Source organism: Apis florea, unplaced genomic scaffold (genome assembly GCF_048593485.1).
Source record: "Apis florea isolate Af1SG1 unplaced genomic scaffold, ASM4859348v1 contig_1615_pilon, whole genome shotgun sequence".
NCBI classification, from domain to species: Eukaryota; Metazoa; Arthropoda; class Insecta; order Hymenoptera; family Apidae; genus Apis; species Apis florea.
Window position 1 is genome coordinate 727,851 of NW_028256416.1, and position 27,188 is coordinate 755,038.

Here is a 27,188-nt window from a genome sequence, read left to right on the forward strand (position 1 = left end):
CGTGTTGATCGTGCGAGTATTAGTAACTTGTTTTTAACATTTTTTGTTGTGGTGTTGGATCATTGTTTTGAACGACAGTATCGTGTATTATTTTTTATATTTGTCTCGATGAAGGTCGTATAAAAAAAACTCGTTAGAAGTGATTAATGCGTTCGCGATGACTGATCCTTTTTATTCAAATTTAATCGTGGCTCGCTCTATGTATAAAAAAAAAGTATAAAACGCGTCACGTAAAATTTTATCTCTAATGTTTGCAAACAGGCGAACGTACTGCGTTAATAAAATTCTCGAATATAAACGCTGTATTTATTATGAATCGATAAATGTTTTTATTACTATTATTATAGTTATTATTATTATTATTATTATTATTATTATTATTATTATTATTATTATTATTATCATTATTATTATTATTATTATTATTATCCTTTTTTTTTAATCGACTTTAAAAGTATTTTATATTTTTAGCTATTTTGTTTTTTTTTTACAGATTTATTTACAGATGATAATAAGAAATATCGTCTACGTTAAAATTTTAAAATTTGTTTCAAATTTGTTTGGTAACAGTAATCAACGGTAGTTAATATAGAGATCTGTACGATTTGTACGACGATGATATACCTTCATTTTTAACACGATAGAAATGTTATCAAATATTCAGATTTTTTTTTTTTTTTTTTTTACAGTACATTTTGATTACGATTGCAAGGTGCTTTTATATGATCACAACGGTATTAAATGCTACTAAAAAATGCTACTAAAAGAGAACGCAATTTTATATCGCTACAAAATTGACACTATTCAGTCTAATTAATTTTCTTCTTAACAACTTGCTTGGATATAGTCCTCCAGCATAATTTCTTTAATCCGTACATCAATAGCGTTAATGTTATCACGTAAAATATTACCACATCGATGGAATAATAGTGAATAACGCTCATGTACCTGGAACAGTAGGTTACATATTCCGATATTAATTATCGCGCGAGAATCTTTTTAGAGAAAGTTTCGTCGGTAAACCTACCTCGTAGAACTTTTCAAATGTTCTCCTTTATACTTGGCCACATGTTCCACCCACCAAGTGGCCAATTTTCTAGGATTAATCGGTAAATCTCGTAGCAACGCGCTCCTCTTTTTCGCCGCTGTTCTATACGAGTTGTTGTGAATTGCAGCCACCTTGAGAATCCCATCGCGAAGACTGCCGATGGATATCCCGGCCAAATCCATTACCAAAGCGTAACCCAATTTCTCTGCAACGAAAGAAATCGTATCTTAATCCAACTTTTAATCCAATCATTTCGTTCCCTCGATTTTCTGAAAAATTCACTCCCCCTTTCAAAAAAACTCGTTATATTATTTGTCCAATTTTATTCGACTGACCAGCTTGTGCCGCGTTTCCATCGTGATCGCAGAAAACGGGCAAAACGAGGGTGGGAGCGGCGTGATAAGCGGCCTCGTGCAGAGACAGAAGTCCACCGTGGGAGACGAACGCTCGAAGCTTCGAATGGCCTAATAGCTCTTGCTGCGGCCACCACGCCGCCGTTCTGACATTCGATGGCAGATCTTTGATCTTCATACCTTCCCATTTCCATACAACGTTGCACGGAAGCGTGGCAAAGGCTGCCACGAAGATTTGACGAAGCGCCTCGGGCATGCCCGAAGCGCGGACCGACGAACCCATGGAAACGAAGATGAAACCTGCGCCAACGTTTTCGCCATTATACCCAATAATACTTTCGGAATTGACGAAAATGTTCCCCGTTCGGATCGATCGTGGGAAGAGGACAAAATAGTAACGGTAGTAATCTTTCTTTCAAGAATTTCCTCGAAGTATTTATTACTTAACATCGATCAGAAAAACGTTTCTACAAATTCCGTGCTCGAAATACGAAAGTAATATTTATTCGAACGTCTGACGGCAAAATTGAAACGTCGAATTCGCACGCGTTGGGGGAGAGGGGCAATCTGAGCATCATAATTTGATTTACGAAACAACGACTCACCGCGTTGCAAAAAAGTCTCCAAATCCGTGCTAAGTTGAGTCGCGGGTCTGCAATGGAGGCACGCGACGTTCACCACGTTGGCCAAGTAAGGGACCGAGTCTGCCACGCTGTAATGACTGTTCTGCAGTGTCAGGGGAATCTCCGTGGTCAGATCTCGCACGTCGGGTAATTGATTCCCTGTTGGAAACGAGTTTTCTTTTTTCCAGAAAAAAAGGAGAAGAAAAGAGGGGAGGGGGGGGGGGGAAGTGAGGATGAACGAAATCAACGAACGAGCGAATAAAGTAAACCACGATACCTAGATACTTTCTCAGAACCGGTTGAAGGTATCCGGTGATCATGATCCAGTGCATTATCCTCAAAGTGACGAGGCAGGCGGCGTTCACGATCCTTTGAGCCAAGCTCATGTCCTGCGTCAAGGATTTGCCGAAGTAAGGCGTGACGGACCACGGCGACGGGTTCCCTTGCCGGCTTATCGACCCGCTGTACAAGGCCACCTGATATCGTAACGACACAAGATAACCTTTTTTTCTCTCTCTCTCTCTCTCCCTCGAGTTTTTCAAATCAATTTTACACAGATTCATTCGATAATAGAATAATACGTTTAAAAGAGGAGGGAATTGTTACCGTGTTGAGCATGATGGTCGGCACGTCCTCGCCGTGAAGAACACCCAGAAGGCACTCGGGGAAGGCCCCGTCCACCACGGCAACGTCCCACCGTTTTCGAGGATCGGCCTCACCCCTTCTCACCCAGCCCACCGATATTTCGTCGCGAAGAAACGCCTCGCAAGACTCCCATGCATATCGCATCGCGTCCCACGGCGAGATCGGCATCTCGTCCCGGAACCTCGCGCCAACCAGATCCCATTCGGACGTGTAGTTGCCGACGTAAGCCTGCCGTTGATAATGCGCGTTAATTATTTCAGATTATTGGGGAATTTTAGAGAAAGAAAAGCCTCTGTTGCAATTTTTTTTTTTTTTATTTATTTAATTTGGCAAAATCGGTTCATTTTAAAGAGGTAGAAACACTTGAACACGCCTGAACACTGTGCATAGTTTGCGTATCAAAAAGCGTATCTTGTTACATGAAGCTATTACATAAAGCTATTCGTTCGATTCGAATAATTTTCGAATTTTCTTTCTTTAAAACGTCCTCGCGCTTCGCATCCAGTTGGTTGGAACGTTCGCTAAATTCCCCGCTCGCTTCTCGATTCTCCCGCGATTTATAATTCAAACTGTTTGCACGCGAACCAATCCCTTTTCTACGTCTCTCCTCCGCCACGAGCAGAAAACTTGCGATCGGTCTTGATCGAAAACACAGAGCTTTGGCACTCCCTGACCACCTCGGCCAAAGAGTAGATTAGAATCTCGAAAAGAGTTCGTATAAGAAACAAAGGGTGTAAAAAAGAAATAGGTGTTCGAATTACCTGGAAAATGGGAGGGACGAACTCCTGGAGGCCATTGCTCGCAGCCGGTCCCGGAAACGCGCTTAAAAGGGTGACGTTGTGTCCGCGCGTTTTCAAACTGATGCCCAACGCGACGAAAGGTATGGTGTGAGACTTGGTCCCACCCATGGTGGCCATCAGAACGTTGTAGGCCGCCGCCCGATCGCAAAATATCGAGACGAAGGCCGAGACGAAGGAGACGACCACCGCTGTTCGATTCCTCATCCTTACGAGCAATTCCTTTTTTCTCCGCGTTTTCTGCGCTTCTTCTCCTCTTTCTCTCTCCCAACCACGATCAATCGATAACGTTCGAGCGATCTTCCTCTCGAAACGAAATCATCGTCCAACACGTATATAACACGTTCTCGCCTCCTCGCTTCCTTCCGTTTCCCCCCACGTCGTCCTTATTATTTATCCTCATCCGCTTTTATTATTAATATCTCTTCAAAGGTATTATTCCCCGATTATTTTCGCCCGTGAGTGTTTCGAGCGTGAATCCTCCGTCCTTTTCTCCCTTCCCTTCTTCACGTCTCCTCTTTTCTTTCTCAGCCGAGAAACGTAGACTTGGTGGTGTGCACACTTGGTGGTGCACGCCTCATAGCGGGAGGATGGAAAAAACAGGCTGATCCATTATCATTGTAATGACGGGTGTTGGAGGAGAGAGGGAGGGAGGGAGGGAAGGGGGGAGAGAGAGAGGAGGAGGTGGAGGAGGAGGAGGAGGAAAGGAGGGAAAAAAACGGCCATGGGACGATTGTCTCTTGTTGAGAGGAGGGGAAGAGGAGGAGGAGGGTCGTCGAGACGAGCCTCTTCTATTCCCCCGTCATTTGTACAGGTGAAGTGGAGGACGACGGACCATGACCGATCAGGTTCGTTTCCGCGATAATTCTTTATCCCGAGCTTCGAGATAAACCGCGCCGCGGTTTGCCACGACTATGCGTAATGATTTATTTATTTATTCATCATCGCGCCGTTTCAAAGAAAGCCAGCATACAACAAAACGTGTACTGATTGGAGACGTGTTTGCGTCCGAATGAAACGTGTTTCCATGCTCTGTGTGACGTATATGTGTGTATATATATATATATATATATACACGTGTATATATTTAATTTTCTTGATCGTATCGACCTTCGTGTTTACGCACGTGGCCGATGAGGAAGAATTCTCGAATTTTTCTTTTTTCTTTCCCTTTTCTCTCTTCGCCTCGAGATTTCGACCGACGAAACTCGCGATAAATTCGAGAGTTTCGTTAATGGCGCATCGACAGAGATCTCCTCGAGTCAAATCCCTTCGAGGACAACCTCCTCGACCGCCTTTTCTCGAAAAATGGATTTGAACGGGTGCTCGCCCTCAATAGGATAAAGATGCCGAGTCCTTTTGCGAACTGAACGAACGATCTTCTTCGAACGAGAGAAGAGAGGCCGGGTTAAAGTTTTCGAGGAAGCGAGACGAGGTAGAGTAGAAGAAGCGGTTCGAGATTAAAAGAGAAAAGATGGTCGAGGAGCGATATCGAGCGATAATTTTGAAAAATTAGAGGATAGGTTTGAAAAATAGTTTGGAAGATAGGATAATTAGAGAGAGAGAGAGAGAGAGAGATTTCTTTGGGAAGAGGGATCGAAGTGGAATACTAATTATCGAAAGTGGGTCGTCTCCGTTCCTGATCGTGCGCCAAATTCACGCGCGTTCCACGGGAATCAAACGGATCGAAAAGAAAAAGAAAAATCACCTATTGAACTCCCTATTTCTGCTCGAAGGATGGGGGAGGGGGGGAGGGAGAACGAAAAGGAAGAATGTCGAAAAATCTCGATCTTTTTAATTTTCTCGTTCGTCAGCGAAGCGCGCCACCACCGTGACGAAAATACGAAAAGAACGAAGCCTCGTTTCGTGCACGTTTCGACCGTGTTGGCGCGCACAATGGTTCCTTGAAAAATCGTTTCCGACGAATGAAAAAGCGGTCGATCGAACCGCCACTTTTTCTTACCTCGCGGCACTCGTCCGCGATTTTCTTCCTTTTACGCGTATCACCTTTCTTCCTTTCTCGCGCACTCGTTCAACATCGATCTCCTTACCATTTCCACGAAAGAAGTTTCTTTCCTGCTCCTCTCCGCCGATACTCTTTCACCAATACTTTTCCATCGATTAACAACAACAACCTCCTTTTCATCCTTCTTTCTTCCTCCTCCTCTTCTTCCTCCTCCTCCTCCTCCTCCTCTCCTCTTCTTCCTCTTCCTCTTCTTCCCAGCTACGAAAAATCGGAGGATTTATTTACATCGGAGTCGAATCGAGAATACCGCCTTAAAAAACGTTCGAACGCAAGATTTTGGAGAAAAAAAGGAGAGGGGAAGGGAAGAGAGAGAGAGAGAGAGAAATGAAAGATCGGGCGATGGCGATTTTCGCGAAACTTTGCGAGGCACTGGGACGCGTCGGGACGCACGAAGCTTGGATATGGCCGAGCGTGAAAGTTTGACTGGCCAGCGGCAGCTTTAATGATCAGCTGTGCTCGAGAGAGAGAGAGTTTTGCCTCCCACCAGAGGACTTGTGACTTCTTCGCGATGGTCCCCGTCGATGTTGACAGTCGGATGCAACGATCGATCGAGACCCGATTTATCCCCATCCGATCTCTCGTTTTATTTCGTTTGCGTTCCTTCGACGACGACGAGGGTGGATTTCTTCTCTTTTCTATTTTTTTGCTTTTGAAACTCATCCTCCTCGAGTTGGTCGATTTTTTTTTTTTTTTACAGAAATCGTTCGTTTACAGGATCGTCGTTTATCGTCGTTATTCGCAGCATGCGTAAAACAAGAAAGAGAAGCAGGAGAAGTGGTTGGTTGTTGGCTACGCGTGATCGATAAATAAACGTGGACGGTTATAAGACGACAATTTGCTGCAACATTATCCGAGATCTCTTAATCGAATGATCCTTAACCATCGTCGTTGGCTCGATCCATCCATCATTTCGGTTTTAACGATAATACGACAATCGCTTCTTTTTCCTTTTCGCGCGATTCTGTTCTCCGTTCAAATTTTCCATCATCGTTTTTATTATTTTTTTAACGTTGTTTCCCGTGCTTTTTACGCAACGGCAACTTTGAAAAGAAACGTTTGTTCAAGATTTGATTTTGAAATCTTTTCAAATCTTGACACAGTTTTAACCCGTTCAATTTGTTGACGAGCGCGAAAAGAGGATATTTTTTTAATAGGGCTTTCAATCGCTTCTCCGAAGGTGGCGTGCACTTGTAGAAGGCCTAAACGAGAGAGCACGATGATTAATTTCACGGCCGCCCGTTTTTAAGACCATTCTTTTCCCGTGGATGAATGAACGGTACTTCGGACGGTACGCAGTGAAAGTTGAAAATTCGTTAAATAAATCTCTAAAACACGGATTGTGTAACGTAAAGTGACGATGTCTTTTTCTTCTTCTTCTTTTTTTCTTTCGAACGATTGGAACGAGTTAAAAAGTTAAAACGCTCGTTTAAGTGGAATCAAATAACGGGTCTGGAGGCAAGAAATACACGATCGATCGATCCTCCACCGTGTGGAGGTAGATACGATAAAACGACTCTCGTCTAAGTTTTTAATCCGAGCGATTTCCGATTTCTAAAAGGAAAGAAAAAAGAAAAAGAAACGAACGAATCGGTTTGAACGAGCGCGAGATAAACGAAAATAAAAATCGGATAAGGTGTATACACAAGTGTCGATAAAAGTGTCAAAGATTCGATGTGAGTTTGAGCAATTGAAATTTATAATCATCATCTTGCTTATTTTATGGGGAGAGGAATTTTCTTTTTTTTTTTTTTTTTTTTTTTTTTATTAAGGCGATAAAACTTACACACCCAAATTTTCAATATTCCGATAATCTCGACACTGTGATCGAGTTTCTCTCTCGCGTTTTTTTTTTTTTTTTTCCCTCCCCTCCGATATCGAGTTTATCAATGAAAGATTTATCAAGATTTTTTTACCGGCTGACAGCCGCTTGAAATAAAATTGGAATCCATTAAATCTTTTTCTCACACTTGTAAATTCACTTGTCCTTCGTTCGATCGCGTGTCTCTTCGTGTTTTTCTTTTTCTTTTTTTTAAATATTTCAAACAGAAGGAAACGAGATATACGAGACATTGAATAATCATCGCGTCGAACGAACAACCTTCAATTACCGATTCAAATGGATCGGCAATCTAATCTGATCTCTCGTTTTCCGTTCGACGACCGACTTTCTGCGTGGAGAACAAAATTTGTGGGAAAGTATTTTCCCTTTTTCCCTCCTCATCTATTTCTCGAAATTTCTGGAAGCGGATTGGAAACCGGACTGGATTTTTTGTACAGCGATACAAAAGTGAAGCAACGAAAATTTGAAAATTCGATTCGGCAATTTTCTTGGAAACGTGATAAGTGAGCGTTGAATTGACGTTTAAATTCAAATTTTATCGGGTTCGATCGCGCGTCAAATATATTCGAATTCCCCAACTAAATCGCCCGGAAACTTAACGATCGGAATAAAAAGCGCGCGCGAGAGAGAGAGAGAGAGAGAGAAAGAGAAAAATAAAACGCGAGAGAACGCGCATGAACGTTGCGAATCAACGGCAGAAATGAAGAATTAGGGCAAATTTCACTAGTTCGAGTACCGTTACTCGATGGAGAACGATTTGCTGTTGGAACAGTTGGTTGCACCTCGCCCATCCCATATCGAAACCGTCGCCTATTGCACGTATCGTGCATATCGATTTCTTTCTCGATCGTGTCGCAATCGAACAGAAAGAATGAAAGAAAGAAGTGTGTTCGAGCACGCAACGTCTTCCATTAAACGTCGTGTTCACAAACAAGTATCCGAGACGAGAAAATTCTTCACAAGTCACGCACAAATCATCTTTCATTTTTATCTTTCATTCTTCTCCTCGTTCCCCCCCTCCCCATTCACGAGGATAAAATCCTCCTTTAACGGCCCGCCTCTTTTTTTCGTGGAAGCGACGCTTTCCTTCCAAAAAAAAGGGGGCGAAAAGAAAAAGAGAGAACGAAAAGACCGACGGATCTGGAAGGAAGATCGAATCCTCGATCTTTGTACAGGTTTGCAACGAAGCGCAAGATAAAACGTTTCGTAAGCGCGGATAAAACCGAATCGAAACCTTTCGCGTTACATTCGAGATCGTATTATAATCCACGTTCGAACAATCGAACGTAGCGATTCGATCTTTGGAAAATAGAGAAGGGAGATGTTTCTCCTTCCTTTCACGATGGATGGGATAAAATGGGATAAAAATGGGGGGATGTCGAAACGAATCGCATTCACAACGGTTTCCAACCATCTTTTCCATGGTCCACTTGACGAAACGTGCCTCCTTTCACACTCGATCAAATAGGTAAATCACTTGTACCTGCCTCGTTTTATCGCTTATCATCGTTTTACAATCGTTTCGCGCGAAACGAGATCGTCCAAACGTCTTCAAACGATCGATATCGCTCGAATTTCGAACGTTCCTTTTTCTAAGTTCGATCAAGTTCTCCTTTAAGCATTTCTCCGCTTTCCTTTTCTTTTCTCCAGCTAAGCTAAGTAAAGAATGAGAAGAAAGATTCTCTCTTTTGAAAGAAGATTTTGAAACGGTTGAAAATTAGTGTGAAAAGACGCTTGGGCCCGTTAGCCAACGTTTGCATTATGAACAATCCTCGATTTCATTCGTATTCGAATCTCGAAAATTTTAATTTTTACGCCAAGCCAATCGTTCTTTCAGCTTTCAATATCGTGGAACAAGTTTTTTCCGAGTTTTTACTATTTCTTCTCGTAGAACGTAGATTCGTTGTTAATTTGTTAAAAAGGATATTTGATGTCTTGTAATTTAATCGATCAATCGAGTAAGATGAGTAAGGTGAATAATCTTTAAAGGAAATTGTAAATAAAAGATTCGTATACTTCCACGCTGAAAATGTCGATAAGATAATGTCAAAAAAATCATTAAGGTTTAACGATATGTTCCAGATAATATGAATTTTAACTTTTACTATTTTGTTACTGGAGCAAAAAAAAAAAAAATACACGTGTAACACTTTTCCACTTTCATCAGAAATAGTAATTGCCTGGATGTTTACGGATAAAATTACATTTTTCATGAAATGGACAGAGGAATAAAATTGAAACACAGATTTTGTCGAAAAACGTCACAAGCATGTGGAGATACGCAACTTAAAATCAAAAAAAAAAAAAAAAAAAAAAAAAATTGATCAAAGCGAAAAAATTAATCATATTCTTTTTAATATTAACGATAATAATAGTGCATATGTATCCCATCGAACCTAGAAAGCATTAAAGAGATAAATCTATTTGGAAAGTTAATATTTTTATCCATAAAATACTTTTAAAAGTTAATTAATTTTAAGATTAAAACGGTACGAAGAAATCATTTTCTACCGTTAATCTTATTTATATATATACTCGAGATAAAAAGAAGCAAAGAAAATTTCTACTACTAGATATGGTTCGTAAAGCTGTTTGAAAACAAATAACTTCCTTTGATACCGCGATCGCTCCACTTCCTTCCTCCCGATAGAGAGAGAGAAGAGTATAAACACGCCATACACCATGCATCGCTAAGGATTTCTTTGGCCGTCCATCGACGAGGAATCGCGCGCCAACAACGTGGAAAAATGGAAGATCCAACCTCCTATTTCGTGGCCTTTTTCTTTTCTTTTCTTTCTTTTTTTTTTTTTTTTTTTTTTTTTGCTTTTGCCTCCAAACCCGTCTCGATCTCTACTGCAATCCGAATTTTCAATCTTTCCATACAAAGAAACCTCGGCTTCCGTTTCGTTCGTCCCATTCGTTTCCTTTTTTCCCACTAGTCGTCGCTCGCGTGCCGATTCAATTAACAAGCAGGATAACCATCTCCTCTTGCGATAATGATCGAGCGAGACGCGTCGACGTGTTATAACAACGAGCGTTTACTCGACACTCGTGCCAATCCTTTTCCCTCCGATCGTTCCGACAACCCTTTAAAATAAAATTTCTTCCACGAATCGAAGAAAAGATTTCCCTCCCTTCGAACGTTTTCTTTTTATAGTTTGACCGGAGTGTTGGAAACTCTGTCTACAATTTCGAATATATACAAGTGTGCCAATCGTGTCAGGGAGCAGTAAATTCACGAGCGGAGAAGGATATTTTTTTTCGATATGGAAGCGATGAATTTTCCTAGCGATTTCACTTTCCCCATCGTGGCATAATCGCGCGTGTTACGAATCGCAATATGAATTCCCCCCCCCCCTCCCCCTCCCCCACCCCTCCCCCAAGTTCAAGTCCTCCATAACGTATGCCGTTTGATGATGTTCCTCGAGAGGGAGTGAGAGAGAGACGGAGGGGGAGGGAGGGAGAGGAAGGGGGGGAAAAAAATAACAGTGTGTAACTTATTACTATTCTATGGGCGTGAAATCTCTCTGTTCCATTAGGGGTGGTGAAAATTTGATTGGTTATCGACTATTTTTGCCGGGTAACGTGTTGTTGTCTGTTTTACGATCGATTCTTAACCGACCCGGTAATTGCTTCATTGCTTTATACGTTCTTCTTCCCACACACGCGGCTTCATTTACCATTAGCCACAAAGCCTTATGGACTTTAAAACGGTGGATTGTGTGTGATGTAAATGGAGTTTAATTAAAATTCTTGTTGTACTCTTTCGGTAACGTTGCGATCACTTGCGTTCTGTTTAACGATTAACACTTTCTATGTGGCCTCCTTTTGCTTCTCTCTCTGCGCAATTTCGCCGCGCCATCCGTGAAATTTTACCCAGATTCTACGCCGCTCTTCCTCTCCATCCGGATACATGCTATATTAACCTAATCGCTTTTCATCAAATTGTGTTTCGTCTCTTTTGTCAAATTTCTCTTCTCCTTTTTTTTTTTTTTTTTTTTTTGGAATCGTACGCATCGATCGTACACCGCATCGATAAATATTTCATATTCGAACGCAGGACGCTTCGTTCGTTCGAAAGAAAATTCCAGACTCGTTTCTCTTACGTTCGTCACACTAATCCACGCACCCGTGAACAGAAACGAACACGAAATCGTCGATTAACACGGCGTAACGTAATTTCTCGTAGAAAGACCGTTTACCTTTCACCCAAATTTTCCAACCTTCTCCTTTCTTCCCTCGTCTCTTAAAAAAAAAAAAAAATCTCTTTTCATCGAAAATGCGCAGATTCGAAGGAAAGAAAGAAAGAAAGAAAGAAAGATTCGACTCGAGTTCGTGTAAGTATCGGATAAAGATAAAAAAAAAATCGATCCGAAGCTGACGAGGCGAAGTTAAGGTTTAAGATAAAAGAAAGAGGCGAGTTTATTATTAAGATTAAATTATCTTTTGATATATCGATGCACGGTCTGTTGGAACAACGCTTATATCCAACGATTTCACGATTCGTTGAGCGTTCAATTCGAAGCTTGGGCCGCCCGATGGAGGATAGCGGTCCTCATTTCCTTTGCTCCTGCCTCTTGCTCATCACGGTCAACGCTGTGTGTTGGCTGTCGGGGGCCGCGGTCCTCGAGCTTCGCGCGTCGAAGATCTTCTTCAGGAAACGGGAAAATTGGTTGTTCAAACCGGCGTAAATTATAGGATTGTAGCAGATGGAGGATTTGGCCAGCAGGGCTGGAAGCACGGCCACGGTCGCCGATGGTTTCGCCTAGAAATTTGAATGAAAAAAATTAACTGTTTTTTCCTTCTCTTCTTCTTCTTCTTCTTTTATCTCTCTCTCTCTCTCTCTCTTTTCTCGAGGCGATGCCGTTTAATGCGTCCGGTCATGGCGTTGCGCGTGTTAATGACACCTGTTGGTAACGGAAAATAATAATGCTTTCACTTTGTGAGTGTACATTCGCGTTCAAAAGTGGCGAGGTCGAGGGATTAAAGCGAATTAATCGTGTACACGTTAATTTGTTTAGAAACAAATTTTCTCTTTCCCTAGTTTTCGAAAATTATGCTCGTTCTCGAGGGCGGAGAACGAGATGGAAAAACTCGTGCGGTTGTTTACAAATAGATTTGCTCGTCCTTGTCGTGACTCGTTTTTTGTCGCGTCACGGTTCTCTCTCTCTCTCTCTTCGCGTCTCTTTTTTCTCACACGATTCGAGTCTCACGTTTCAAAAGCTATCATCATCCATTCGTTCGAAAGAAAATTCTGACGCGTTTCGAGCCGAATCGTGTAAACGTTTATTGTTATTAATTTCCGCATTTTTCGAATTTTCGAAAATTGAAAAAAAAAGAAACGCAACGAGAAAACGCTATTGCGCACAGGATAAGGACATACAGTCGACGGATCAACGAAAAGAGGCCGGACGAAAAGATAAATTTGAGCGATAACAGGAAGCTATATATTTCTACGCGAAATATTCTGTTTGCCTTTGTTAAACTTGTTGCGGCATTGTCCGCGAGTATACAGTATTTACATATACGATATTTGTATTTTTTTTCTCAATTGTTTGAATGTTTATAGAACGTAAATCTTGGTAAATACTCACGTTGAAATATTGCGCAGCGATCGCGAGGGCAGCGTAAGGTGACCAAGCGAGTAAGAAAGCCGTTATCATTAACGCAACCATTTTCGTAATCTTTGCCTCGCGCCTTCCACTTGCACCTGAATCATAAAACCGACTAATTTCGCGCCTCTGGGATAACGACCAGCCGTCCTCTTCTTTCCCCTCTTATAAACACGCGAAGGAATAAAAGAAAGATTTCTTCTTCGCGTTTGATTTTTCCATGTGTGAAGAAAAAAACTTTAAATAATAGATAAGAACACGTTATTAGGAAAATTAAGGAAAAAATGGACGATTCGAGACAAGCACGAATCATAAAGCACGATAAAAATAGAAAGGGAAGGGGATTTCACTTTCCAAAAAAAAAAAAAAAGAAAAAAAAATGAATTAGAAAATGACGGAGAAAAGCAGGTTTGTAAATGAAATTACTCACAGCTAAATTGACATTTGACACTAGAAGAAAGACACTAACTTTCCGTTCAACGCGTACGCTTGTCATTGATTATTTGTCACGTAGCTTTCATTTTTATCGTGCTTCGTCTCGAAGGGGGGAAAGAAATACAATCGTCCAAACGTTCTGGAAGAAGAAGCTTTGGAGATATATTTTCGAATCGAAATTAAAAGTCAAGGCGTCGCTTAAATTTCTGAGACGTTGGAGGGAGAGGATGTTGGCGATTGAAAATTGGCGATCGTTTGAATGAAAATCACCTGCCCTCTTGCTCACTTTCTTCAAGGTCAGTACGATTGCCGCGTAACTGGAAACGATGGTCAAAACTGGGACGATCAGGCCGAACACGAAGAGAAATCCTATATAGGTCTCGCTGTTGGTGACGGGATCGTGGACCTCCCAGGACACGCTGCAAGATACGTTCCCTGCCTCCGGCCCGTAACTTCCCCAGCCGAACAATGGCGGCAAAGAGAGGCATAGCGCGTAAATCCAGACAAAGGATGCTAGTATCGCCGCGTGTCTATCGAAAACAGACGAAGTATTTCTTCTTTACACAATCCTCTCTAAAACGAAGTAAATGTGTAAAGTGTAAAATGTTTATTTGAAAATTTATTTATATTTATTCTTATCCTTTGTTATCGTTCTCTCTTATACTTCGTATACTACGTTTTCAACGTGGTTTCAACGTCCTCGGTTGAAGGAAAATTAACGCGGAGGTCGTCTTCCAAGATTTATTTCGTCCATTCGTCATCGTAACGCTGCCATTTAAAAGCCAATCTTTTATCTTTAATACCTTATCTAAAATACACTTGAATAATTCAACCATCCTCTTTTCGATGTCTTTTTTTCTTCTTTTTCTTCTTTTTTTTCGCGTTTCTAAAGTAAGTAATCGAAGCAACCTATTATTCGACGAAAGAAAAGGGGAGGGGAAGAGGCGAAAAAACCCAATAAACTTCAATCCCGGTTCGCTTTCATCTTATTATTAATCTCAAAGTTACGAGAATTCGCTGTGGAGAAGATCTTCTCCCTTTCGTCTCTACCCCTTCGAATTATCTCTTAATCTGGCGAGAGAAAGAACGTCGAGATTCTTAAAAATTGACGAGAACTATATTTATTAATCCGTGGTTGATTAAAAGAATCAGTGTACACGATATCGAAACGAGGATTATAATTATTCGCGAGGAATAATTAATTAATCATCATGATTCGTCGTTTGTCAACAATTTTAAGAGATAGATAGATCCACCAGGATCGGATATAAGATAAACTGATCGAGCCACGATCTTCTTATCTGGTAAAAACGATCTATTCTTCTTCGAAGATATTTCGCGCGTGACAAACCCTTTTATTTTCTCCCTTAATTTATGATAAAATATCTAATTTAGTAAATTGCATTTTTCTACATTCATTTTGGACGACTTTTTTCACCTCGACGAGGAAAAAATTTTAAAATTAATCGATTTAATATTTTCTCGCGAATATTAATTTTCATTGGAAATATTTATTTATTTGCCGGGAGTGAAACGTAATGTGCTCGCTTTAATTGTCCGAGTTTCATTGTTTTCGAAGTAATTTTATAATTTTCACATTTTCGGGGCACAACAATGCGTTTTAATAATAAACGAGTATAAATGGAACAAGAGGAAATGGATCAGTTCTGTTTCTCGTAATTTCTTTTCTCGCGACAAGTGGAAATTTCGGTCCATTTTGCTCCGCCGAACAAAGTCGATATATCTTTTTTTTCAACGAACACCCGGACGAAATGATCGTTCCTTCGCAACATTTCCGGCTTTATGAAACGAAGGGAAAGAAAAATCGAACGAATCCTCACCTTATGGATAAAGCTTGCATCGGTCTGGCCACCAGCAGCCAACGCTCGACAGCCATCACCGTCAAGTTCCCGATACTGGCGAATCCCAGAGTGGACATGAACCAGGCATACCTTAAAAAAAAAGGAGAGGAAATTTTCTAAAAAAAAAAAAAAAAAAGAACGTCGTGATTGAGATTGTATTGCACTTGTAACGATAAATCTTAAAAGATTGTGATCGTTTAATTGGAAAATTTTTTGCCGAGAAATAGAATTGAATGGAGAAGATGATGGACGATGATGGACGAGAAGACGAATGATAAAGTTTTTCACATTCTTCTATTCATCGATCGTTGACTTACTCGTTTTTTTCTTCCGTATTTAAACGTCTCGCTCCATGATTTCTAGACATTTCTTCAAAAGTCGAACGTTTAAACGGCGACAAATCGGCGAGGTTACCGCTTTGCGGTAAGAAACGCGCGCACAATACACTTTCTCTCAATTTTGCCGCTTCGACAGGAGATGTTTTATGGGTTGAAAAAGACAACACAGGATTTTTACGAAACGTACGGCGAGCGGTAGATGTTCCAGCTCATCCAGATGATCCTTCTCTTCCACGAATTGTAAGCAATTATTCGTGTATAAATACATCTTCAACTCTTAACCGATCCTTGAATCCGTTCTCGAATTAATTTTTAATAAGGATTCGAAAAATCGGATTTAAACAATATTTCCTTTTCTCTTTACAAAGAAAAGGAGGAGTTTTGGGTGTACTCGTTGTATTACACTTGTTATACGTGCAAATAATTGATGAAGAGAGAAGTTGAAACGAAAGATGCGAGAAAAAAGGAAGAAAGAAAGTGTCGTCGGGCGAAGGAAGATGGCAAGTTGAGAGAGATTGAAGGAAAGACGAAGAAAAGTGGAACACAGGGGGAGACACTTGTCGAAAAGGAGAGGCGAAAAAAGCGAGCAAATAGAAGTCGAACGCGTCGATTATGAGGTTAGAAACGCGTTTGTTCGCGTTCAACGATTCCATTCTACGTTTATCGTGCACGATATACTCGTTTATACTCGTAATTTTCTTACTTATATATTTATATATATAAAATAAATAAATTACTTATTTTATCTTACATTCGATTTGCGTTTAAACAATTACAATTATTATACCGGGTTTTGATAATGGGAGGGCGTTGATTTGTTTAACGAACCAGATGGTCGCGATTTGTAAATTTACACGAATTGAATTCTTCATCGAGACTTGTGGAAGTGGAAAAAAGTGGAATAATAAAATGGCTCGTTTGCAGTTCGTTTGGAATCTGATCTGGAAGAATATTGTTCTCCAAATGGGAAAGGATTAAAACGAGTTTTTAAAGGGAATATAACTATAATAAAACGATCGTTTTATGAATGAAAGTGATGGTAATAAAAATCGAAGAAAAGATCGCGAGTTTTTAATTGAATTAATTACGCGTAATTGGATCGTGAAAGTTTAAGAAAATTAAAAGGAGATTTTGAAAATGTTTAATGGATAAAAAAAGAAAAAACTCGAGTTCGACGAAAGATCGATATAAGAAATATTTATCGATCAGCTTTGTTATAAAATTCTCTTCAAAGAATGGATGATACAACCTCGATCACGATCTTGCAAATGATATATCGTAAAAATTTTATACAAGTACGGAGTAAGTACAAAGTTTGCTTGGTGAATTAATCATACTTTTCTTGGAGATATGAGCTAGAAAGGGAAAAAAAAAAAAAAAAAAAATAAAGAGAAGGGCGGTGTATTGTTGACCGTGTTCCATTTTTCAGAAAAATCTTTCTCTTTCGGCAGAAGCTTTCAATGGAACATCCGTTGCTTTACAAGCTCGTTATTTAAAAAAAAAAAAAGAAAAAAAAGGAACAATTCGTTATGTGTACATATACGCGTGACAAAGAATCCAATTTTCACTTTTGTCGACGATTGATCTCGCTTGAGACACGAGGTTATGATGTATCTATCGGGACATTCCATGGGTTTCCAGCAAAGAAAAATTTCATTGTTGTTGTGCAAATAGCAGGAATGGAGAACCCCAATAAATAAATTGATATTGCTGCAACGTTGAATTTTTCTTTATCATTTTTTTGTCTTTCTTCCACTTTCGACGTTCGTTCGACATTCGATTCCCATCGGGAATTCAATTTTTAAAAGATTTTTTTTCCTCGAAAGAATTTTTACGAATTTTTACGAACATTTTTGTCGATGTTTCTCCGTTTCTTTTTTTTTTTTTTAACTTTTTCTTCGATAAAATTTATTGCATAATTCATTTCGTCGCGAGTAGTGTAAAAGAGACGAAGAGACGAATATTTCGCTTAATTTTTCGAACAAAAATTCGACTAGCTCAAAGGAGTTTGTATGTTCGTGAAAATTGCCGTTCGTATCGTGAAAAAGGAGAAAACGAACGAAGATTATACGTGATATATGACTTTGTTACGAAAGAAAAAATATTATGGTTTAACGAGCAATATAAGTTATACCAGAGACACATTTTGTAGCCCCAGTACCATCCACCAGTGGCGGCAGAGACCATCGCGACAGGATTTCCAAATATGGACACCAAAAAGTCGCCAACCTGAAATGAAAATTATCGTATTATTATTCGACACTGAATTTTCTTTTTCTTCTTCCAAAAAAAGAAGAAACGATTATCCGATCATTTTCTTATCTTATGTCTTTAACATTTAAAACATTTTAGTTTAATTTTAATACGAAATTTAATACGAAATGGATTGAATTTTCAATTCAACATTTTCGCCCCGATTTTTTTAAAGAAAATTATGTACACATTCGATATCCTTTTTCGTACGTATTACAAATGATCTAGTGGATTATTTAGATTATGATCATTGTTTAAATGTTTTTACAAAAGTTCTTCCCTCCAGGCCAGGAAATTTTAATCTCTTTCTCGAATCAATGAAAAGAGAAAGGGAAATGTACATTTAATTATCGTTTGCTTCGATCCACTCTTGAAATATTAATTTTGACAAAACGCAGAAGGGAGAGAGTTGTTAATCGATAAACGGAAGAATGCGATCCTTATGGAAATCTTGTTTTCGCGTCTTCTATAATTTTGTGGAAATATTAAATATTCATGTTTTCTTTTTCAGATTGTTTCGTGGAATTCGAAAAAATTTGTCGAAAAAAGGAAACATAACACACTCGAAACGGTCAAAGACGGAAGAACTTTGATTTTGGAACGTGATGATTGATTTTTCGATTTTTCAAAGCCACAATTATAATCATAAAAGAATGGATTCGCTTCAGAAGGATATTTTCAGAAACGTTTTTAAATATTTAAGACTCTTTTGCTGCTTCTCGTATTTTGTAAAATAAATAATTAACTCTGCTTTGCAAGCGTAAATGCTTTGAGGCTATCGTAACGAGTTTCTAAATAGACTTACTATTCCACACGAAATATACCATCACGAGTTCAATTTGACCCGGTTTAGGAAACAACAACACTGGAAATATGCATTTTGTGATCAAATCGAGGGTGAACAGTAAAAAGTGTTTTACATCCAAACAAGTTGCGCGAAATTTTTTTTTTAATTCGAGAAAAATTAAAGCTCAAAAGTTAGTTCCGAGTGTATTACAGATAGAATTTTTTAATTCGTTCGTTAAAATTCGAGAATTTTACTCCTCGAGAATTATTCTTCTGTATAAAAGCTATCCTTGGACAATTCCCTTTTCTTTTCTCAGCGACGCCTACGTTCTCGTGCATCCCTTTTATCCACGATGAATCTTTAATATTCATTTTCAATCTGACTGGTGATTAAAAAAGAAACGCAAGATTCAAAAAATTGAATCGATAAAATTTTTACAATAATCGTTCTTTCGTGCATTCACTCTTCGATGCTTTAAATATCGAATAACATATTGAATTGCTCTTTCTAATTCTAATTTTTTATTCAACGCCATTTCATTGAACTTTGGATATATCTATAATTTGAAAATGAAGATGTTTGTGTCGAAGTGTAGAAAAATAATGGCAGGCAAAAATATTTAATAATAGGTGTTGAATTGATGTAGAAATGGGAGTTAAAATTTTCTTTCAATTTCGTTTTAATCTTTGGAAATTTAATCATCGATGCAACAACGTTCATTAACAAACTTGTCCCATTAAAAAAAAAAAAAAAAAAATATTATCGAGAGAAAAATATCGATCTTCAAATAATACTTGCCAAGAACACGATCTTAATTGAACGAATGAACAAAAATTTTTTTTTGTAAATTACTTAATTGAAATTCGTCGATCAAATTTTCACTTTCATCCATCCATATATTATTGAATTAGTAGTAATGCAATTTAGTATCACTGTGACGATGAGATTAAACGTGATTTTTAAATTTTTAGAAAAAATGCGGCGAAAAATTATATATAAAATATATTTCACAGAGGAAAAAGAACGCGTGAAGCAACACGTCTTCCATTCTATTCTAACCGTCACACTGTGCATCCCTTTCGATCCTTATCTACAAACTGTTCGCATACACGAACAATATCCCATCGTTTTCGATCGCTTCTCTTTATTCGCTTCGTCAATTTTTTCAATAAACTTAAAAGCGTTTCGTTAAGTTCAATAAGCGTCGCGAAACGATCGTTCGTTCGAAAAAAGAATATTTTAATATCGTTTAAAATTTTATATCGATTTTCCACATAAAAAAAAAAAAAAAAAAAAAAATCTGTAACGAAAAAAACAAAACTCAAACGAGGAATTATCGTTAAAAGTGTATCATCACTTACGACTAGATTAAACAGAATCACGTTCACAGGGGTCCATAGTATCTGCGCGTCCTTGACGATCACGATCGCCACCAAGAGATTCGCAGTGAACCCGAAGAATCCTATAAATCCCAACGCGATCGCGGCACCAATGTACATCACCGGACTTACTTGATCCTCGTAAATAACATGCTCCATTGTGCTTCAAACACATTCCTCTCCTTCTCTCCCCTCTTATCCACCGAGTATGCACGACGAGGTGTATATCGACGCGAATCGTGAAAAATCGAAAGGGAACAAAGAGAAGAAGGCGTGCACCACGTGTTTCTCCCGATTAGACAGCGTATACACACACACACACGCGGAAAGACAGCGTAATACGAAGGATTATTCGTACGATTATTTTATTTCCCTGTCTCGTGGGCGGAGGAGCGAAAATCGGCTCGATCAAAAACAAATGTAGTGGCCAAGTTTCAAACTCTACCTACCCTTATATAAAGCCCGGATGAAACTACCCTCTTTCCTCCGACCGCACTGGTAGCCTCCTCCTCCTCTACCTAGTCACAGCTGCCGGCTAAAACCAAGCGTACAGAGAGAAACAGCATGCGCGAGGGACCATGCCACTGTATCGTAGAACCCCCCCGTTTATCCGCCAACGGCGTAGTAGATTGTGATCCCATTGTCGAGAAATCAACGAACCACCACCACGTGCTGTTATATATATATATATATGTGTGTGTGTGTTTTTCTTCTTTTTTTTTTGTTTCAATCCACTCGACGCGATCAATTTCCTTCCCTATACTCCTTCCTCGATTTTATTCTCTTGCCGCTTGGTGTCCAAGGATATTCCCTTTTGAGGATAGTGATAATGGAGTGTAAATCTGGTCACGCCGAGCGAAGCTGGCTTTTACGCAAAAGCGGTGAAAGAATACGTTGCCACGTCTGCTAATAATCTTGTATCGCTTGATTCTTCTGAGTTTCGTTTGGATAAGTGTATTAGAATTTAAAATTATTCTACGAAAAAAAAAAAAAAGGAAAGAAAGAAAAAAATTACGATTCGATGTATGTGGTTTTCGTGCGTTTCAATTTTTAAAGAAATCGTTTGTCAGTCAGCTGAAAAATTTATAAATCCGATTAATCTCGGTAAAGGGGATTATATTCATTATTCGTGGATTATTGTGAACACTTGGAAACTTACGTCAAGTAAATCGATATGATAGAGGATCGCACATCGATATAACACAAGTGCAGATTTTTCTTTTAGCGGGTTAAAAAGTTACGTCATGATTGGGAAAAAGATCACGATACCTTTTTTTTTGTAACGAGACAAAATTGCGAAACGAGAAAAACTAAAAGATTGTGATGAAAAAGTGATGAAAAGAATGTAATTTGGCAATTTTATAAAGAACAGACAATATTTTTTTTATTTAATTGAGTCGTGATGACAATTATTTTGCTATAGCAATTTGTATATATTTAAATTATAACTTACAATATAAAAAGTATCTTTAGTACTATTTGTGTCAATTTACATATCTTCTGTATCACTGTCTGAATCTTCTGCCATTGCTTGCTTCGCTTTTGCCTCAGCTTCAGCTTTTACATTCGCTGGTATACGTTCGTGTTTTCCATTGGTATGCTTACCAACCCAGCTCATTTCAAGCTCAAATTGCTTGTCTTTCAATTCGTCGTGAACTAAATAGATTATACGCGCAGCTTCTTTTACCAATTCATTGCACGTCATTTCGGATAACTTTAATTTTTCTATTTCCGTTTTTGCAGACTGTTTCGCTTTGCCTATGGAACGATATTTTCAAGTGATATAATATATTTAAAAAAAAATGGAGAAAGATTAATTATTTAAATGTATTAAGTCGATACTCACCAACAGCACAACCATAATATCCATACGAAACACCAGAAGGATCTATCATATACATAGCTGGACCATCGTGTTCATAAGCACCAAGAATTACGGAACAACCATAAGGCCTAACTGCTGAATACAACGTATAAGCGTGCATATACATGGAAACTCTTTCGTTTAAATACTTTAAAGGGATGCCAATCCCATATTGGGACTTATAGCTAGACGCTTCGGATCTAGCGATTTCTACAATTTGTCTAGCATCAGAAATCAAACCAGATACAGCCATACCAACGTGCTGATCTATATTAAATATTCTTTTATTTGTTCCAGCTTCGTAGAGTTTCGAAGTAACTATTTTTTCTACTGCAAATACAATGCCATCCTTTCCTCTTAATCCTATAACTGTTCTATAAATACAAAAAATATATAAATATGATTTTCGAAATGAATAGAATGACGTTAGCAAAATGAAGTAAAAGAATTTAAAGATTCTTTGTATAATGATATTCTTAAAGATTGAATAGATAAATTAGTAAAGTAAATCGATAATTAAAAAATAATATAAATAAACGCTCACCCTCCATTTTCGACAGCTTTCTGTGCATATTCTACTTGAAATACACGTCCGTCCGGTGAAAATTGAGACGCAGACAAGTCATACTGAAAATCATAAAGAGGTTAGCTTTTATTATTGCCTTTAATCAACAGTTTTTTTCAAATTTTATCCAAAATTATATTTTAAATATTTACCCCAGTGCCTATAGAGCTCATTTTTCACTCGGTCGTAATTACAAGTACTTCAATACTTTAAGTACAAAAATTGTTTATACACTTTACGGCGTGAATAGGCGAAAATCAAAACTTGATCGTCAGCTACGTGTGTTTGGTTAGGTATCAAACTATCGAATCGACATCTGACGGCGATTACGAAAACTTTCAGTAGTTTTCAAACATTCATAGCGATGACACATGATTTCTTTGAAACACGAAATTAAAACGGAAAAAACGGATAAAATAATGTTGTTTGTTGGAATTTTCAATATACGTGTCGTTTAAGATAAGATTTTTTCTTCGTTCTCTTTTATCAATGTGTTTTTTTGAAAAAAAATATATTCTATTTACCGAAGAACATCAAAACATCGTTAAAGAGCATAAAAATGGCGCATAAGTACAGTAATTCGAAATTAGAAGAAAGGAGCAGGTAATGAAATTTATAATAAAATAAAATAAATTATAGAAATCACTTTATTCTTCTATTCGAGTAATATTAAAATATTAATATTCAAGTAATACTACAGGTTCTTTCGAAAGAAATTATTTATATCCCTATACTTTCACTTTCTATTTTTTTTCAAGAAATTCTTAATATTCTCCTTTTTGCAAGTATATTCAGGCGGACACCCATCTGTAACACCATGCTCGATGGCTTTTCGAATTTCTGCCAATGTTTTCTCGTGCGTTCCTTCAATCAACAAACCGCTAAAAAATATATTCAATTGTTAAAAATGTTAAAAATTGTTTTAAAAACGTATTCACTAGTTATCAATTGAAAAAAAAAAAAAAAGGAAATTTAATTTAAAGAACATTCATAAGTACTTCAAAAGTACGTACTGTGGCAACAATTTCATTGTTTCGATTATTATTTCCGCAGCTCTTAAATATTCCTTCGCAATGTGAGGTTCTTCACAAGCTGCTCTATACAGACAACTATCTCCCATTAAATATCCCAATGCCAGTGTAGCTTCACCTTCGGATACTACGTTTTCTGAAAGTAATGTTGTTAATTTCAATACTTGAAAATCGTTTCAATCATTTCAATGTCAATAATTTTCATCAAAGAAAGACCTTCGTCCAATTCACGCCCTTTGTAACCATGATGTCCTAAATATCCAGCACTAAAAACGACCGCTTTCAACACCAAAAGCAATAACAAATTTGATAAATTTAGATTCAACACCTGAAACGAAACCACGTCTTATACTTGAATATTAATGTTATTATTTATTCATATTCACAATTTCTGACGAGTTTATCCAATTTTTCATATCATCTCACCTGGCTGCTGGTCGAAGATCTTTGCACAATCTCCTTCGCTATCTCCATCAACATAGAGCCACCATGTTTCTTGTTACTCGCCTCTTTAAGAAACTCACGATTGCTATCCGCATTTCTGGCAAAAACTCCATAACTCACCAATCCAAATACAATCAAAATTTTCCCATTCAACATGTTCCTGGTTTTAATATTTAATAAAATCGCTAAACGAGCAAAGCTAAACTGTCGAATTCAACAAATTCTATTTCAAATCAAATTGTCCATCGTACGAATACATTTGAAAAAGAAGTTTTTCTTATGGAGAGAGGGATAGCGCGCTGATTCCACGACACGATGTATCAAAATGGCATCGTGCTCGTTGGGGACAGTAATTTTTATAAGCAGGCATTTCGTCTTCCCGTCAAACCGTAAAGCGGTTATCTTATTGTGCATCTCGCGTCAAACTCTCTTTTCTCCCATTGTGATGGTTTTCCACGCGGAATCGTTTAATAACGTTTATTAACCAAACGTTGACCAGACTTTCTTTCATAAAAGTCGACGGAAATAAATGGTGAAAGCTTTGCAACTTTTACTTTATCGAGGCATCTTTGCGGATATTTGTTTAAAAAAAAAATAAATATCGTTCTTGATTTTAAGAAATTTTAACGAATGGAATTGAATCGAACGATGCTTAAGTTTTGTTTCTATCACATTTGAAAATAGATAAAAGTAGTTTTTTAATTGACGAATACGTAGACTGTTTGATCAAATATTCATCGATGGCGTGTCTACGGCTTGTCCATAAGCAATCGATTACAAATGAGAGTTGTTCAAATATTCAGCCAAAGTTTGTCGAGAAGGAGAAGAAGAAAAAAAAAAAAAGGAAGAAAAAAAATTATATCTTAAATTATATCTCGAAGAGACATTCCTCATCTCTCGAAGAATATATTAATATATTATTAGTTTGGATTGCCTATTTATCGCTTAAAATATTCATCGTATAATATCATCGATTATTAATTTAAAAAAAAAATAAATAAACGTATTATTTATAATATTTTAATATTCAATATTTTATTTTATCTTTTACCGCGTATAGAACGGAAATATAACGCATCGAGGTTTTCAAGACCTGGAATACAAAAAAAAAAGGCCTGTTCCTGAGACACCTCCACAACAAAGATGGTTATCGCGAAGATTTGTTTTTTTTTTTTTTTTCCCTCAAAATTGCGGGATTAAATTAATAGATGAAGGAGAAGGATGCAATCTCTCTGATAAATGTAATGTGATATACATTCGTCTCGTTCGCACTCACCTCGGAGAACAGTTGCAGAGTAAAGGAACAAAATCTGCCTGCTGTTATAGTTAACGGTGTCTTGGCACGGCACATGACAATTATAAGCATTTTTGTGATTTTGGGAGGTAGTGTGTACCATTCGGTATTGTACGCGGCCTTAGCTATTTCCATGCTCTGGAAATACAAAATTTCGTATGAATATTCAAACAATATTTATATCTCGGTGTTAAATAATATTTGTGAATTTACACGTAACAGGGAAATGTCGATTTAATTAAATTTTCTTCTTTTACAAACGATGTACCTCGACTGAAAGTCTCTCGCCCACGTAACAATACAAGTATAATTGCAACATCACGTAAAACACATAGATGAGCAGGAATAATAATTGGAAAAATAAGTATTCTTGCGCTTCTCCACCGCCAAATGACTATAAGTAAAATTAAAAGAAAAGAAAAAAAAAAAAAAAGAAAGAAAGAAAGAAACGTGTTATTATTTTACGATATCCAATCACTTTCATCCTTTTTTTTTTTCTTTTCGTACCATAATAGCCTGGAAACATTGAAAGCACAATTGCACGGTACAACCCAGTATCTGAATCAGAAGCATCACGTTGAAACAATTTTCTATCGTTTCTGCGAACCTGGACGAAAAGCAATAACATTTATTCTTCTTATATATATATATTCTTTTTTTACCTAAATATAATTTATTGAACAATTTGAAAAAAAAAAAGAAAAAATTTTCTCAAAACTTTCAACAATGTTCAACTTTTCACGAACCTATTAATATACTTGTGCCTCTGAACGATTCCTTTCAATCTCGCCTCCAAATCTTTCTTATCGTAGGTCGGTAATTGGCTCAGCTCATTTTTAATACCCGACAGTTGTCCGCAAACGTGCAAAATCAACATGGCCACGAAAGTGTCAACAGCTGTGTACGAGGTGGCCGCGTAAAGGGCTGCCACGAATTGTGCGAGCATCGTCAACTCGTAATTCGGGCTCACGGTAGTGTCGTAAGGGAAATATGCACGAAACAGCAATTTGTTCTCGTTGTATTTGATGGAAATGTATCGTAAAAATACGTAAAAGGCGACTACAGTGTGACACATCACTGTACTTCTTATCGTAGTGTTTCTGGTGATGTTCGCGATCTTCGCCATTGTTTCTCGTTCGATTTTGCTCGTCACTTTGATCCAATCGTTGGCCATACAATTTAAAAGAGACTTCAATGCTTGAAAGAAGAAAATAAAAAGTGGTGGATAGAGTATGCAAGTAATTGCGAGATGTATAATAATTTTGGAAAAATATTAACTTGTGAAATATGACGTGAAATAATACTTACGTTTACCATTGATCCAAAAAGCGATAGTCTTTAGGAGGGAAAGCGTGATAGTAATGTTACCCATCGACAGATTCTCGATCACAAGATTAAAATCGTCCGAAATTAACGAGAGATTGATGGTTTGAGGGGCGCAAATGAAACAAAGCATCATGAGGAACGGTATCAGAACGAGGTAATTCGACGCTCGGTTCCATTTCCTCTCCTCTGGCCAAATACCGATGAACTTCATCGTGTAATAGTTCCATCCGTACAAATACTTTAAATCTAAGGCGAATATTTGACGAATAAAATTCTGAATTCAATATGGTGATTATAAAATATGTGGTGAAATGAAAAAAATTTTTCGTGTGAGACAAAATTGCAATTTTTTTTTCGCGCGTGTGTGTGAATATTTAGCTATATCAATTAATATGAAAAGTTACCTTTTTGAATATTCATTGAAGTTTTTTCCCGTAAGTAAACCATCCGCTCTCATATTCAAAAAGTACTCTGTCGTGCTTCTTAGCGCGTATTCCCTTCTCGCGTTCAGAAAATGCATCGGGATATCAATTATTCATGAATATCTAGTTTCCAACTGCACGCTTAAATCGAATCTATCGTTATAACACGTTTGCAAATATTCGTTCGTAATTATTCATAATCTTGTATAACGGAGAAATAGAAAAAAAAAAAAAAAAAAAAGAA

General features: G+C 37.9%; 6 protein-coding genes and 1 long non-coding RNA gene across 20 annotated transcripts in view; 2 read left to right on the top strand and 5 right to left on the bottom strand.

The window, feature by feature from the left end:
* Positions 1-647: 647 nt before the first annotated feature.
* Ugt50B3 (UDP-glycosyltransferase family 50 member B3) lies at positions 648-5,936 on the bottom strand. Of its 2 annotated transcripts, none has more exons than XM_086905790.1 (7): positions 5,518-5,936; positions 2,631-2,897; positions 2,302-2,500; positions 2,007-2,183; positions 1,384-1,701; positions 1,028-1,253; positions 648-948 (listed from the first exon to the last, which is right to left on the bottom strand). In XM_086905790.1, exons 1-7 carry the CDS (start codon positions 5,518-5,520, stop codon positions 810-812), a joined length of 1,329 nt encoding a protein of 442 aa, XP_086761916.1. In that variant the 5' UTR covers positions 5,521-5,936; the 3' UTR covers positions 648-809. The 2 variants fall into 2 exon arrangements, with proteins under 2 accessions (XP_086761916.1, XP_086761912.1); XM_086905786.1 differs by having other exon boundaries at positions 3,431-5,917.
* A 5,793-nt stretch (positions 5,937-11,729) lies between these two features.
* Positions 11,730-20,166, bottom strand: LOC100869205 (pinopsin). Its single transcript, XM_003690157.4, has 6 exons — positions 19,981-20,166; positions 17,714-17,808; positions 15,221-15,331; positions 13,650-13,909; positions 12,927-13,042; positions 11,730-12,097 (listed from the first exon to the last, which is right to left on the bottom strand). The coding sequence occupies exons 1-6, from the start codon at positions 20,155-20,157 to the stop codon at positions 11,888-11,890; spliced, it is 969 nt and encodes a 322-aa protein (XP_003690205.2). The 5' UTR covers positions 20,158-20,166; the 3' UTR covers positions 11,730-11,887.
* Positions 16,155-18,597, top strand: LOC147658789 (uncharacterized). 2 transcript variants are annotated; one of them, XR_015291476.1, is made up of 2 exons: positions 16,155-16,881; positions 18,344-18,597. It is a non-coding gene; the product is annotated as an uncharacterized LOC147658789 (long non-coding RNA). The 2 variants fall into 2 exon arrangements; XR_015291477.1 differs by lacking the exon at positions 18,344-18,597 and adding an exon at positions 17,009-17,295 and having other exon boundaries at positions 16,168-16,881.
* Positions 20,167-21,355: 1,189 nt separating the features above from the next.
* Prosalpha7 (proteasome alpha7 subunit) lies at positions 21,356-22,816 on the bottom strand. Its single transcript, XM_003690158.4, has 4 exons — positions 22,580-22,816; positions 22,407-22,489; positions 21,845-22,236; positions 21,356-21,756 (listed from the first exon to the last, which is right to left on the bottom strand). Exons 1-4 carry the CDS (start codon positions 22,598-22,600, stop codon positions 21,488-21,490), a joined length of 765 nt encoding a protein of 254 aa, XP_003690206.2. The 5' UTR covers positions 22,601-22,816; the 3' UTR covers positions 21,356-21,487.
* Positions 22,817-22,890: 74 nt separating this feature from the next.
* Positions 22,891-27,188, top strand: part of LOC100866480 (uncharacterized) — a 37,668-nt gene continuing 33,370 nt past the window's right edge. For 7 of the 9 annotated variants that reach the window (XR_015291434.1, XR_015291438.1, XR_015291437.1 and 4 more), the window contains exon 1: positions 26,536-26,676. The gene's annotated coding sequence lies outside the window, so the exon portion shown is untranslated. Of the gene's footprint in view, positions 23,031-26,535; positions 26,677-26,819; positions 26,957-27,188 lie in introns of those variants that run through there. The other 2 variants (XM_086905719.1, XM_086905728.1) reach the window with 2 other exon arrangements.
* On the bottom strand, positions 23,057-24,235 carry LOC105736359 (uncharacterized). The gene is made up of 4 exons (XM_012490613.3): positions 23,885-24,235; positions 23,675-23,786; positions 23,441-23,594; positions 23,057-23,308 (listed from the first exon to the last, which is right to left on the bottom strand). The coding sequence occupies exons 1-4, from the start codon at positions 24,056-24,058 to the stop codon at positions 23,164-23,166; spliced, it is 585 nt and encodes a 194-aa protein (XP_012346067.2). The 5' UTR covers positions 24,059-24,235; the 3' UTR covers positions 23,057-23,163.
* On the bottom strand, positions 24,910-27,066 carry LOC100866247 (odorant receptor 13a-like). Of its 4 annotated transcripts, XM_012490390.3 has the most exons (7): positions 26,927-27,066; positions 26,505-26,768; positions 25,943-26,393; positions 25,704-25,803; positions 25,465-25,590; positions 25,179-25,334; positions 24,910-24,995 (listed from the first exon to the last, which is right to left on the bottom strand). In XM_012490390.3, exons 1-7 carry the CDS (start codon positions 26,967-26,969, stop codon positions 24,930-24,932), a joined length of 1,206 nt encoding a protein of 401 aa, XP_012345844.2. In that variant the 5' UTR covers positions 26,970-27,066; the 3' UTR covers positions 24,910-24,929. The 4 variants fall into 4 exon arrangements, with proteins under 4 accessions (XP_012345844.2, XP_086761931.1, XP_086761951.1 ...); XM_086905805.1 differs by having other exon boundaries at positions 24,910-25,334; XM_086905825.1 differs by lacking the exon at positions 24,910-24,995 and having other exon boundaries at positions 25,209-25,334; positions 25,417-25,590.

What these genes read in the sequence shown, in the direction of transcription:
- Ugt50B3 (XM_086905786.1), bottom strand. Translation starts at nt 3,673, where the DNA reads ATGAGGAATCGAACAGCGGTGGTCGTCTCCTTCGTCTCGGCCTTCGTC. An exon ending in GGTTCTGAGAAAGTATCTAG is followed by an intron (nt 2,184 to 2,301) that starts GTATCGTGGTTT and finishes CGTTTCCAACAG; the next exon opens with GGAATCAATTACCCGACGTG. An exon ending in CATTTGAAAAGTTCTACGAG is followed by an intron (nt 949 to 1,027) that starts GTAGGTTTACCG and finishes CTACTGTTCCAG; the next exon opens with GTACATGAGCGTTATTCACT.
- LOC100869205 (XM_003690157.4), bottom strand. Translation starts at nt 20,157, where the DNA reads ATGGAGCATGTTATTTACGAGGATCAAGTAAGTCCGGTGATGTACATT. An exon ending in GGCTACAAAATGTGTCTCTG is followed by an intron (nt 15,332 to 17,713) that starts GTATAACTTATA and finishes TTTTTTTTTAAG; the next exon opens with GTATGCCTGGTTCATGTCCA. An exon ending in GAAAGTGAGCAAGAGGGCAG is followed by an intron (nt 13,043 to 13,649) that starts GTGATTTTCATT and finishes TTTATGATTCAG; the next exon opens with GTGCAAGTGGAAGGCGCGAG.
- Prosalpha7 (XM_003690158.4), bottom strand. Translation starts at nt 22,600, where the DNA reads ATGAGCTCTATAGGCACTGGG. An exon ending in TGAGCTCTATAGGCACTGGG is followed by an intron (nt 22,490 to 22,579) that starts GTAAATATTTAA and finishes TATGATTTTCAG; the next exon opens with TATGACTTGTCTGCGTCTCA. An exon ending in AAAGCTGTCGAAAATGGAGG is followed by an intron (nt 22,237 to 22,406) that starts GTGAGCGTTTAT and finishes TTGTATTTATAG; the next exon opens with AACAGTTATAGGATTAAGAG.
- LOC105736359 (XM_012490613.3), bottom strand. Translation starts at nt 24,058, where the DNA reads ATGTTGAATGGGAAAATTTTGATTGTATTTGGATTGGTGAGTTATGGA. An exon ending in GATCTTCGACCAGCAGCCAG is followed by an intron (nt 23,787 to 23,884) that starts GTGAGATGATAT and finishes GTTTCGTTTCAG; the next exon opens with GTGTTGAATCTAAATTTATC. An exon ending in AGGGCGTGAATTGGACGAAG is followed by an intron (nt 23,595 to 23,674) that starts GTCTTTCTTTGA and finishes CATTACTTTCAG; the next exon opens with AAAACGTAGTATCCGAAGGT.
- LOC100866247 (XM_086905805.1), bottom strand. Translation starts at nt 26,969, where the DNA reads ATGGTTTACTTACGGGAAAAAACTTCAATGAATATTCAAAAAG. An exon ending in TTTTTGGATCAATGGTAAAC is followed by an intron (nt 26,394 to 26,504) that starts GTAAGTATTATT and finishes TCTTCTTTCAAG; the next exon opens with CATTGAAGTCTCTTTTAAAT. An exon ending in AGGCACAAGTATATTAATAG is followed by an intron (nt 25,804 to 25,942) that starts GTTCGTGAAAAG and finishes CTTTTCGTCCAG; the next exon opens with GTTCGCAGAAACGATAGAAA.